General features: G+C 36.5%; 1 protein-coding gene across 1 annotated transcript; it reads left to right on the forward strand.

Annotated features, from left to right (window-relative positions):
* Nucleotides 1-148: 148 nt before the first annotated feature.
* wfs1a (Wolfram syndrome 1a (wolframin)) lies at nucleotides 149-13,546 on the forward strand. The gene is made up of 10 exons (XM_039674680.2): nucleotides 149-2,652; nucleotides 2,965-3,519; nucleotides 4,279-4,355; nucleotides 5,412-5,556; nucleotides 5,678-5,851; nucleotides 6,510-6,587; nucleotides 6,760-6,911; nucleotides 7,740-7,877; nucleotides 7,989-8,677; nucleotides 11,290-13,546. The coding sequence occupies exons 1-10, from the start codon at nucleotides 2,649-2,651 to the stop codon at nucleotides 12,467-12,469; spliced, it is 3,192 nt and encodes a 1,063-aa protein (XP_039530614.2). The 5' UTR covers nucleotides 149-2,648; the 3' UTR covers nucleotides 12,470-13,546.
* Nucleotides 13,547-13,734: the final 188 nt, after the last annotated feature.

The following is a 13,734-nucleotide window of genomic DNA, read 5'->3' on the forward strand; positions in this document are numbered from 1 at the left end:
CCCAATACGATCAAAACTATTTTAGTTAAGCCTGTTTTATTTGAGATGTTTTTTTCTTTTTCTTTGCCGGGTTAAATTTGGACAGTGCAGTTCCTGCTCTCCAAAAGAGCGTGTAAGATGCGCAAAAAGACTGCAGTGTTTGAACAAAACTTTTGAAGGCAGGAATCGGGAGCTATTAGCTACTCACTTGGCTTTTAACTCTCTCTCTCTAGGTTGGGCACGTGACTTCTTTGGAATAACAGTTTATTATAATTGGTTGGACCCATTGGAGGAATATAGGCCTTTAGGCCTGTAAAAGAACAGAATAAGTAGGCTAATGAATCATCTCGTTATAGTGAATGGACCGCACCAGATATAAGGACGTTATTCAAAGTCTTAAGCTATCAGGCATGTTATTGTCTTTTTCTAGACTACCAAATAGACTTGGATATTGTCTTACAGTTTTCTTAAAAATAAATGTCTTTGTTGTAGCCTAATGTGCGGAATGGAATGGTTGTTAAACACTTTCTGAAACCGATACAAAGACTTGCTTCGATCATGAACTCGAACATTAACAAATCGGTATTTGATCAATGACTCGTCAAATGTCGCCACCTACTGGTGAAAAGGCCAATTCACACTAAGGTTATACACTTTTTTTTTAAACTTTAAAAAAAAAAAAATTGCTAGGACACATTTCTCACTTCCAAAACGCTTTACAGTTCTCCTAACAAACTTTCAGCTTGACAGCAGTTATCACATTCAAAATGCACTAAGATTATAGGCTACCTAAACCCTTCATACTCAAATCAACGCATTCTTCCATTTATACACTGATGGCATAGGTTGACAACTCATTTTGTCAATCATAAAACACAGACCTAAATAGCACTAACATCATTTGATAAAATATTTTTTGTAAAACTTATTTATAAAACAAGAATGACACTCTTTGCTAATGACATGGTCAATATTATTGGCATTACAGTATACAAGTTTTCTAAATAGATGAAATTGAAAAACTTGTGTAGGTGTTAAGTTTCATCTTATTGCTTTATATTATTTTAATAATTAGATTTTTTAGATTCAGAAAATATTAGTGTAGAAATAGTGCAAATTTCTGCTAATTCATTTTGGCATATCAAAATGGTGCTTATTCATTTTTGTGTTGTGCTATGTGGGGCGCTAAGTGTGGGGAAGTTAGGACGACTCTATATGGACCCATACACTTTTGGGGGCCCTAGAGATCAATTTTAATCAATGGAATGGGTGCGGTAGGGGGCCCAACCTCTTTCATAAGGCCCAAAATTACTGAAACTTAGGGTTTATATCAGTTTTCAAAAGAGTATAAAAACATGAAAATTGGCCCGTATATAATTTGTGGTGTTTGTGTCTGTGGCAAAAAAAAAAAAAAAAAAATTTAAAGATTATTGAATCATTATTGAACACATTTTGTACAAAAGCAATGACATGATCCACAGTTTAGCCTATTCTTGGTGTTTTTTGATCCACATGATCCACAGTTTAGCCTATTCTTGGTGTTTTTTTTAAAGACTGTTCAATGATGGTTTGACTGTATTGTTGTAATAAAACTGCACGGGACCTCAGAAGAGCACTCAAATGATCTACTGGAACCATCTCACAAATGATGCTCTCCAAAGAACTCTTAAGGCCTTTCTTTCATACATCTGCTCTCAATTCCTTTTTATGGAATCAAAAATGAACAGTTTGTCTTGTCAAAATGTGATCAGTCTATAGACTGATGATGTGATCAGTGTGTGAAGATCGAGTTTTTTAAAAGTGACCTATTGAGAAATGTAAAAAAGCGATTGAATATATGATAATAAAAAATATTAATAAAAAAAAAATAAAAATGAACAATACCACATAACATCGTGATACACATTTAACTGTGTAGAAAATAGTCAGAAACTGCCAAGGCAAGCAGTAAACAAATCTTCTGTAAACAAAACAGATTCAAAAGATTCGAGTCACTGAGATCAAAATCCCTGTTCAGTCTTGGATGGTACCACGCGTAAACACGTGTTTCCTCTTTTCAGTTTTGTTTCTCAAGCAGCATGGAGTTTAATTAACATTTCAGGACTGTAGAAATGTCCCGTGAACAACACTGCAAACGGCATCTTCTGTGAACAGCAGACATAATTTACACAACTATGCGAGCAAAAGATTTACACAACTAGGCCTATGCTATCATTTTATATCACTTCGTTGACATCTAGTGGCTGCCCATCATGTCTTACCAAGTTTACTTCACTGGACCGCTTTCATTAATAACTAAAGTATCGAAATAATCATTTTACTGTATTCTAATCTTACCCTATAATCTTTCTCCACAGCAAGACCGATGTGTTTTGTCATGCGAATCCAAATAAAACCAATTTAATCCTTCGGGCAATGCAATGCGCTGCTCGATTTGCATCCAATCAGAGAGCAGAACATTTTGATTGGCACTTGAATTATCCAATTGACGCTTCGCTCTCTTGAGGTATGATGGATCTTAACAACTGTGATTCCTTTAGTGGGTCTCTGGTGTTTTCACAGAGTGGTTATGCGTGTACAGGAACAAACATTTGAAAAAAGATAATTAATTTTTTACTATGCTATGCCATACAATGTTTGTCTGAAGGTCATCTGTTCAACCAGCTTAAATGAGTAAGTTGTTTTAATTCTACTTTCTTTTATTTTGGGTTATAAAGCTACTTTTAATTTCAGCCCAGTAATTATCAGGTTTATCAAAACAAATCTATACTATATATATAGTATAGATTTGTTTTGATAAACAAATCTATATACTGTATATATGTATAATTATGGATAGAGAGAGAAAGAGAGATTAAATATACAGTTTAAGTTGTACATAGGCTACACACATACATTTGTTTTGTAGAAATGAGTGTAAGTGAGTAAAACCCACTGTTTTCTGTAAACGGTACATTTATTCGCAGTATGTTTGTTGTTCTTTAGGTGAGATGGACATTAATGCCTGTCCACCACCATCTCCTGAGACTCTCATGGAGAATAGTGCAACCCACACACGTCTCAACCCTTCTGTTCCATCCACCAAATCCATTCCTGGCACTGAGACGGCTGGCCCCCCGTTCTCCATATCTGGGAGCCCAGACCGATCTCCTTCTTTAACTCAAGATACTACATTAAAACACCCTAATGTTAAAACCTGTAACGTTCCATCTAAAGCAACACCTGAGAAACCAACAACAGTAGAACCAACCCCTACATCATCATCCCATATCTCTAAAACCACTCCAACAACGCCAGCTTCATCATCATCATCTAAATCAACACCATTAATATTATCTTCTCCTAATGACCCATCTACACCCAGCATGACCATTTCTGCTGATCATACTCCTCCCGAGGGTTCATCGTCCACCACCAAAACACCTGCAGCGGGCTCCGGTAAAATCCCCAGACAACGGAGCTTTTTGGCAGCAGCCCAAAAGGTGATAATGCAGGAGAAATTAAGAAAGGATGAGGAGCAGGCCAAAGCTGAGGAATTTGGTAAGTCAAGCTTAATAAAAACAAGCCAAAAGTCAACGTGATGACAATTTCAGTGTATAATTTCCAGATTTCGTTGTTGCATTTGACTTTTTGAAACTATTTCTTAACATGTTGAGACTCAAAAAGACTTGTCTTGTATGATATTTTTAATGGTACCGTTTTAATTGTCGTTTCTTAATATAAATTAGTATGCATACACTAAAGGAATGCATCTGACCTAGAGTCACCGGTGGGTCATGCTTGTGTATGTGTGCTAACTTTATCTACACCAAGAACATAAATCCTATTTTTATCACGAACCAATGTGCTTCTGAGGAGACTAAAATCAGAGGAAAATACATTTTATTTTCTCATAGTCTGGTTTTGCTTTTCTGATTTGGTTTTAGAAAGTCAACCCTGAAGCATGATGAGTTATGTAACTTGGATTTTAATTCAGATGGGATTATGGGGCAATAAATTAAATCAGTGACAAAAAAATCAAGTACTACAATTGGCAGGAAAATATCTTTTGTCTTGTCTTTATCTTTTCAGAAATACTTGTTTCCATTCATTCCATTTGGATTGTTCAGTAACTTTAATCAACATTAAAGCATGATCTGACTATTACAGTAGGACCACATATTCACCATGGATCTAAAGCACAGATGAGATAGTTAATTTATTTAGAGCGAAATAGGAGGATTGTTGATTCATTAAGACGGTTTTAAATTGTGTAAAATTTATGCTAACCTAATTTTAAGTCACTCTCATCTTTCCCAGATGATATGGATGAAGAGCTAACTTTTGAGGAGATCTTGGAGAAAGCTGAAGCTGGAGACCCTCGAGCACAATGTAGAGTGAGTAGGCTACTTGAAAACACATGTATATTGAAATAATATTAAAATAGTCATATGAAATATCATGACTATGTGAAATTGATTACTATGACAATTTATTATAACTTCTAAAATGTAAAAGCGGACCGAATCCTGTTCGGCAACTGGATTTCTTTCTTTGAAGAGTTCGAAATTTTGGAACTGATTGTGATGGCATTGTTGGCATTGTCACTGGCCTTTACAATACGATGAGTGTTTGTAATATTATAACTATACGACTTCTAATCTAGTGTGTTTTGAGGTACAGATTAAATTCTGTAGTGATTTTGTCTCCCCGTGGTTGAAAGCATGTCCTTTCTAGCGTTGTCATTAGTGTCTATTTTCAGATTTCTGGAAGATGAGCCCCATCTCAATATAACTCAAATGCTCCAGCATGCATGTTGGCTACACATTCTCACAGTCAGAGCAAATGTGTCTGCAAATACAGACTCCGCTGACATACATACTGTAAACACATACACTGAAAGATGAGCCCTGACTTTTCTTTGAGTAGCCTACTCTACTTCCCCTTTCCTCTAAAATGAATTCCACATACATACCTTTTCTCATTCATATTTGATTCATTAGGATCAAGATATCAGGACAATAGATGGGCCAACCATTTGACAGCATAGTTCAGTTTCTGTTAATGATTTTGCTATAATCTGTCATGGTGTTGATAAAGACACACTGTAAAGCACTTACTTTGGTTTAATCAGACCGTGGTTTAGCATTTAGGCTAAGATTAGATATGGTTATATGATACTCTGTCTAGCTTTGAGCCTCTGGGAAATTTGCCCACTTATTTTATTGTTCATCAAAAAAATGGTAGGGACTTATGGGTAATGTAGTCATAATATTGTAATCTAAGCAAACTGCACTCCAAAAAATATATATTTGTATTATAAGTTCGTGTGGTTTTTCTAGAGGTAAGCAGTGACATTTCACTCTCACAAAAAGGAGTGAATGAATTAAAAATGAATTTTTATATTGCGTTGTATTAATTTGTAACGTGTATATTTAATGTGTTTGCTGTAGCTTGGTAAACACTGCCTTAAATTGGCAGAAGAAAAAGACGCAGAGACAAACAACCAAAAAGCTGTTGAATGGTTGGTGAAGGCAACAAAACAAGGTCGGAGAGATTCTGCCAAACTACTTCAAAAATGCTGGATCAAAAATAAAGGTGAGGGGAAGCCGAAAGAACAAGGACATCTGAGAACTTTCAATTGCTACAATGCAATCTGAACATTTGTTGAAACGTTCAGTGATACATTATGGATTCTTTTCAAATTTTCAACTGGCAGGCATCACACCAGAGAACGCACAAGAGGTGAGAAAGCTGTCCTCAGAGAGTAAGTTTGAACAGGCAGTAAGGAGAGCAGCCATGACCATGTATTGGAAACTCAATCCTGACAGAAAGAAGAAAGTAGCCATGTCTGAGATGCTGGAGAATGTCAGCCAGGTCAATACTGTACCAGGTAATTCATTTCTTTCATTTATTAAGTTGGTAACACTTTACAATAAGGTTCATTTATTAAACACTAGTTAATGTATTAACTAACATGAACTAACCACAAGCAATACATTTGCTACAGTTTTTGTTAATCTTTGTTAAAGGAGTAGTTCACTTCAAAAAACTTGAAAAGTCATGTCATCCAAGATGTCCATGTCATTCTTTCTTCAGTCGAAAAGAAATTAAGGTTTTTGATGAAAACATTCCAGGATTTTTAATGGACTTCAATGGGAACCAAACGGTTCAAGGTCCAAAAGACTTGCTTGCAATTGGATTCACTTTCTGCTTCATTCCTGACCCAACGTTATAAAACCGTTCAATTCATATAGATTAGTTTTATGATTTCTTTATGAACTTCTTGAAGCGTCAAAGTTTCAGTTGCGTTTCTGTCAATGGAGAGACAGAAAGCCCTCAGATTTCATCAAAAATATCTTCATTTGTGTTCTCTGTTCTGGAGACAAATGAAAGTCTTACGAATTTGGAATGCCATGAGGGTGAGTAATTGATAGAATTGTCATTTTTGGGTGAACTATCCCTTTAATTAATGTTAACAACTGAAACCTTATTGTGTTACTGAAATAAAAGTAACATGTTAGTAAGTCTCAATGACTTGTATGTTACAGGTGAAGCATCTGTATGTGGGGTAACACCCAGCATTTGTTCTCAGAGGAAAATTCTTGAGACAATGGTGTCTAATGAATGTAAGTGTACATACTGTATATGTGTATATGCAAATACAATACATTGGATATTGTTCTGAAGGATGGTGAAAACAAAAAAAAGGTACATTTGTTTAACTTGAGGTCTAATATTTCTGCTTAAATTTTAGACAGATACTGGTAACTCATCAACTGCATTTTCTTCCTTCTACAGCTGGCTCAAAGTATGTGGATGCAGAAGATTTTGTGGAGATGACAAAAAAGTTCACAGAAGGCATTGCATGCACTCCCACACAGAGCACCTCAAGCGTAGATGCAAAGGGAGGGGAGACTTTAAGGAAAAGTGATGCAGCCTCATTTGATACGGTGAGTTTTTTTTTTTTTAAATTCAAAGTTGTAAATTAAACAAAGATTATTACTCTGCGTACCCTTAATACTGCACATTTTTGATGTTTATCTTACACACATCTAACATAAATTTGAGGGCTGCATCTGAAATCGCATACTTTCTTGAGCACTGTAAAAAAAAAATCTTTTCATGATTCGTAATAACAACATTTTTTCTTTTGTCAAATCAACTTAATAATTTATTTAGTTCAGAAAACATATAATTTTGAGTTTCTGATGATTAAATCATTCTCCTTCATTGTATTAAATCGCTTTTTCCATTTCAATGAACTTACAATTTTAAGGCAACCAGGTTACTTACTTTATTAAGTAAAACCAATTTTTACGATACTTATTTTGAAAAAGTCCTTACTTTGTGAGAGCTAAAAAAAGTATACAAGTATATATATATATATATATATATATATATATATATATAAAGTATCTAAATAAGCTATAACCATTTATATGTCCTCGAGAAAGGCGTTTAAAATATATAATTTCCTCACCTTGATATTGTTCCAAACCTGTATGACTTTAATGAAATGGGGTTCAATGGGGTTCAAAACGACACTAGATCCCATTAATCTTTATGGACAAAAAAACATATTTCTTTTGAGTTTTGCCATGAGGGTGTGTAAATAATGACATCATATTTAAGTTTGAGTGAGCTTAAAGTTCCACCAACACGAGTTTAATGCACGTTTCTAAAATGACAGCTTGCTACTTGTTTATCCATCAAAATACAATCTTTGCAATGGTTCCGAAAGAGCTTGAAGAGTAAAAAAGTGCTAATATTTCATGCAGAAAAAAACTGAATTGGCCTCCGTTGCTCATAAGCGTCATCGAAAATCTAGTTGGGGAATGACGAGCAGTGGAATGATGCTGGCTTCCAGACGCACCGGTGCAATGAAGAGAGCCCTGGACATAAAAGCCCACTTCTTGGTGAAAAACAAACAAAATTTATATACAAATGTTTGCTTGACAACCACCATTGATGTAGCAATTTATCAAACTTCAGTTTGACACAAATAAAATTGTACTCTTGTATCGCAGGGTCTGCAGTACCCCCTCCATGCCATTATTGAGATGAAGGAACATTTAATTGACTGGGCATCTCGTGCTGGCGTCCAATGGCTGAGCACCATCATCCCGACCCAACACGTCAATGCTCTCATCTTCTTCTTCATCATCTCCAATCTCACCATTGATCTGTTTGCCTTCACCATCCCGCTCCTCATCTTCTACCTCTCCTTTATCTCCATGGCCATCTGCACTCTGAGAGTCTTCCAGAGCAGCAAAGGCTGGGAGAACTTCCGTGCCTTCACCGCCCTCCTCACGCGTTTCGAGCCCAGCTTAGACGTGGAGCAAGCGGAGACCAACTTCGGCTGGAACAACCTGGAGCAGTACCTCTACTTCATGATATCCGTGTTCTTTGTGATCTTCACTTTTCCAGTTGCAGATAAAGGCTGGATCCCATGTTCAGAGCTTTCCACAGTAGCCATCTTCTTCACAGTACTGAGCTACAGGAGCCTGGGCCCGTCTACAGCAGAGTACGCTCGAAGGGCGTTCATCATCGAGGTGGCTTCATCTTTGTGTACCTTGACCAACAGGTTGCCTAAGGAAATGGTGATGGCCAGGATGCTGGGACGTATTTTCGCAACCATACCTCTAGGAGAATCAGTGGTGTTGGAGCTCAGTGTACCCTGTGTGCTCTACATCTATCTTTTCTACTTGTTCTTCAGGTGAGGGGACTGGTTTCATAAACCCAGTTAAGGCAATGTATCTATACTGTACATTCCATTGGAAGGGACCGGGGTTATATCATTAACTAGCCTGACTTCCTCATACTCATATTCTAGTCAGAATGTGAGTCTGAAACTGCTCCATAGGGCTTTGATTATGAGGCGGGTCACCACCGAACCAGGAAAACGAAAAAAAAACAACAAAAAAAAACCCTGCACTCAATTGGATAGTCGGTAGACCAACACCAATCAGAGCAACGCAGTAAGTCAACTACTTTGCATAGCACAGTGTTGCCTCTTTTAGTTGGTCCTCCATGAGTGCGACCAAAGGAGAAACCACAACGACCACAGGCTTTTCATTACGTCCCATCTTCTTAGCGAGCGTCAGAGCCAGCTGATAAGTTACACTTTTGCCGAATCATGTAGCAAGGACGGCAAAAATATATTTCCGATCGACAAATGCCTTGATTGCAGTTCTCTGTTTGTCTTTTAAAATGAATGCGCTTTATAAGTCGATTTATTTTACAACAGACGCGACAGCGGAATCTATACATCTCAATTCTCCAGCTGCAGTCATCTTTGAGGGAAACCAGTTAAGCGCTCTTTGATAACGTGATGATTACGTCCCTGCAGATCACCTGTCCATCATCGTATAAAGCCCAACCTGGCAATTTGATTGGCCCGAGCATTTTTTGACTGATCATAATTACTCCTCAAGTGATCGAGTCCAAACTGAACGTCCCGACCAAAAAATGTTGTGGGCGGGGTTCGGGCTGGCATCCAGGCTAATCATTAACTACATCTAAAACCAAAATTATTATAAACCTTTTTAAATTAAAAAATAAATGGTGGAAAATATATATATATATATATATATATATATATATATATATTGGATGAAAAACTTGAAACTGAAATAAAAATAAATTATAACGTAATAGTAAAGTATTACAAACAAAAGCACATAACAAAATGACTAAACAACAAACTAAAAAACTAAACAACAAACAAAAATGTTAATTAAAATACAATTTAAAAAATATTATACTAATTGAAAATATGAATAAACACTATACTAGTAGATAAATAATAATAAAGAACAATGGATTGGATGCAGGTGAACCATTTGCACTGTCTATAACAAAGAAAGTTATTTAGACATTTACTTTTTTATAAATTTAAATGTATAGATTTATACTTAAAATTTGTAATGTCTACTTAATCAATATTTATATGAAAAATCCCACATGCATTTATTTTTCATCGAATGTTACTGTTTTAAAAGAAAACAAAAAAACCCATTATCAATGAAAATATATTTTGTTTCAGCAAATATTATGTTTTTAGTACAAAGAAAGAAATTACAATACTTACTGGAATTACTATAATTTTACAAGAAATTAATAGAGTTTTGCTGGAAAGGAAGGAAACAAAATGCATGTACACTATTAAAAAAAAAAAGTATTGCACCGACCCATAATTTAAAATTATAATATAATATTCATTTTAATGTTATATATTATTATATTGGTGCTTGAATATGATGACCATACCTAACTGTATCTGAAGAGTTCAGATGCAAAAGCCTCTAAGTGCCATTTGAAATTTTCTTCTAGAATGATCATTTTTGTCAAGCTTGTATATTTAAAGGGTTAGTTCACCCAAAAATGAAAATTCTGTCAGTATTTACTCACCCTCATGTTGTTCCAACCCCGTAAGACCTTCGTTCATCTTCGGAACACAAATTAAGATATTTAAGATATTAAGATCGCTCCTGCATACAGTCCATAGGCTTCTTGAGGGACTGGCTCTTGCTGTCCTCGAAAAGTCATTAAAGACATCGTTAAAATAGTCCAAGTGACTACAGGGGCTCAATCTTAAGTTTATCAAACGACGAGAACACTTTTGTGCGCAAAAAAACAACAAAAATAACGACTTTATTTCAACTATTCACTTCCTTCTCCATGAGCCTGTAAGTCAGTTAACGTAGTGTGATTGCGTAGAGCTACGTCACACGTAGGCTCACTATTGGCCGACGCTGGTCATGTGTGTGTGATGCGTGTGACGTACAATAACAGAAGCTTACGCTATTAAACTAGTAACCTGACTCGCGCAGAGGGAGAAATAAACGAATAGTTGAAATAAAGTCGTTATTTTTGTTGTTTTTTTGCGCACAAAAGTGTTCTCGTCGTTTGATAAACTTAAGATTGAGCCCCTGTAGTCACTTGGACTATTTTAACGATGTCTTTAATGACTTTTCGAGGACAGCAAGAGCCAGTACCTCAAGAAGCCTATGGACTGTATGCAGGAGCGATCTTAATATCTTAAATATCTTAATTTGTGTTCCGAAGATGAACGAAGGTCTTACGGGGTTGGAACAACATGAGGGTGAGTAAATACTGACAGAATTTTCATTTTTGGGTGAACTAACCCTTTAAGTTCAGTGATTTCACTTAAATGGCAATGAAGATTGCCTATTAATTGTTATTTAAGTGAAATTACTGAACTTAAATATACAAGTTTGATAAAAATCATCATTAAAGAAGAAAATTTAAAATGGCATTTAGAGGCTTTTGCATCTGAACTCTTCATCTCTTTTTTGGCCTTTATAGTATGGCACGAATGAGGGGATTCAGAGGGACGTACTGCTTCCTGGTGCCGTATCTAGTCTGCTTCGTGTGGTGCGAGTTCTCTGTGGTTCTGCTACGGAATTCCACCATCATCGGCCTTATCCGCACCTGTGTCGCCTACTTCCTCTTCCTGTTCGCATTACCTGTCTTGGCAATGGGTCTGATTGCGATGCTGCTGATTCAGGTGGTCAAGTGGTTCCTGGAGCTGGAGTTGACTAAAATGCTGGTGACGCTGGCAGTGTGCGCCGTCCCAGTGATGCTCCGGCTTTGGACTCGATTCAGCCTCTCTATTCTAAACGTCTTCCGTTCCATCACCGACAGAGGCCCAGTGAAACTGATCCTCCTGTGCATCACCACTGTGATTTTTCTCTGCGGCGTCTATGTCTATAACGCTGAAGGTCTGAAGGTTTACAACTCCACACTCACCTGGGAGAAATATGGTACACTGTGTGGCCCACATGCCTGGCAGGACCATGGGATGGCTCAAACACAGCTCCTCTGCAGCCATCTGGAAGGCCATCGGGTCACATGGACAGGAGTGTTCCGGCGTGTTCGCGTGGCTGAGAAGGAAAACGGAGCACAGTCTGTTATAAACATTCTACCGGTGTTCATGGGCGACTGGTTGCAGTGTCTCTACGGTGAGGTGTATCCTAAGTGTGAACCTCAGAATAATACGTCTCCGGTTGTGAATGTCACGGACACCGTCCCAGAGCCTGTCAACACCACAATGCTGTTCCTCAAGCAGGAAGAGGACGAGCTCTGTCGAATAAAGGCCTTTGCTAAACACAAATGCCACGTCAAACGCTTCGACAGCTACCGCTTTGAGGTGACGGTCGGCATGCCGGTGGATGGGGTCACAAAACTCGACGATCCGGGTGCTGACATTCTCCTAATGGCAAGCCACGAGTTTAAGCAGGTGTTGCTGAACCTCGACCCAGGCAGCTTGGTAGAGTTCAGCACAAAGCTGGAAGGGAAGTTGGGTAATAAACTACCTGCATTTGAACTGAAAGCCATACACTGTTTGGACTGCAGCTCCTCATTGGTGCCTGAGGGACGACAGGTCAAGATTGAGAGAAACTGGAGGAAAACCATGCTAAAAGCCATAAAGTTTGCATTTGACTTTTTCTTTGCTCCAATTCTCTGTGCTAGGATCAATGTGTAAAAAAAAATAAGTGGAAAGGAAGATGAGAGATCTGAATCGCAGTCAAAGTGTTTGGAGATTTTTCCTATTCGAAGTAGGATGAATTTGACGGTTAGAACTCCAAACAGTTTGCGCATTTTATTGGTAACATTTTTTTTTTTTAATATATAAATGATACATTCTTAGAGATCTTAGGTATTATTGTTGTGGCATTGAGAAAGAGATCCTTTTAAAAAAAAAATTAGGCCGATACCCCTTTTCTGTTGCTGTTATAAAATTGTTCATAATTTGATATTCAATCAGTTAACACCTTAACTTTCATTAATAAGTCAAAAAACATTTTATCCATAATATCCATGTAAAATACATGAATATTAAGTTTCATGACAGTTCTATTAAGTGCATTATAAAATGCTTTGCATATCAGTAGTAATAGCAAACGTTCACGGAAAATTAAAATTCTGTAATTTTACAAATGTTACAAATTAATGCTTAATCCAGTGAGTTTAAAGGTTTTCATTCCATATTTTATTCACCATTTTTAGTAAGCTTTACTCAAATTAAAATCCAAGATGCTGAAAAACTGAGATTTTTTATATATAATAAAACAAAACAAATACCTTAAACCAACAGATTTAATCAAAGAACCACCATTTCTGACCTTTAATTTGTTTTTGACCTTTGCAACCAAAATAATTAAACATATTTATGATTACGATCCATGTGCAATGGATCTTTATTCACATTTTTTTAATGTTTTTGTTTCAATTTATTTTTGTCATGAATAAGAATGCATGGAATACTTTTGTTTAGATTTTAGAATATCTATCAAATGAAAACAAAGTGTGTTTCTGTAAACATGAGCCTTTTAAATGTTTTTTTTTAATTGTCTACTCTACATTATTCATAAAAATCTACATACACTCACACAGCATGTTCAAACGTCTTTGTTGAATGGAAAAGCCATCTTCACAGAGATATTTTCCTTAAAGGTCCTATGACAAGTAGATGTAAAACCTGTTTACAGTATCTCTGGGATTATGCTTTTATTTTTGTGAAAATGTAAAAATGAATAAAAGAATATCAATATCACTATAAGCATGTCAGATTTGTGTGTACATGTTTTTATATCCGGGTGGGGACTTCAACCTGAATGCTCGTGGACTCATGGAAACCTAAATTGAGGTCCCCAAGGGTACACAAGCTTATAAATCATACAGAATGAAAAATTTTCAAATTTTCTGCGATGGGTAGGTTTAGTGTAAGGAGATACAGTTTGTACAGTA

The sequence above is a fragment of the Pimephales promelas genome, chromosome 6 (genome assembly GCF_988280905.1).
Source record: "Pimephales promelas chromosome 6, fPimPro1.hap1.1, whole genome shotgun sequence".
In the NCBI taxonomy this organism is placed as follows: Eukaryota; Metazoa; Chordata; class Actinopteri; order Cypriniformes; family Leuciscidae; genus Pimephales; species Pimephales promelas.

What these genes read in the sequence shown, in the direction of transcription:
- wfs1a (XM_039674680.2), top strand. An exon ending in ACCCTCGAGCACAATGTAGA is followed by an intron (nt 4,356 to 5,411) that starts GTGAGTAGGCTA and finishes TGTTTGCTGTAG; the next exon opens with CTTGGTAAACACTGCCTTAA. An exon ending in ACATAAAAGCCCACTTCTTG is followed by an intron (nt 7,878 to 7,988) that starts GTGAAAAACAAA and finishes CTTGTATCGCAG; the next exon opens with GGTCTGCAGTACCCCCTCCA.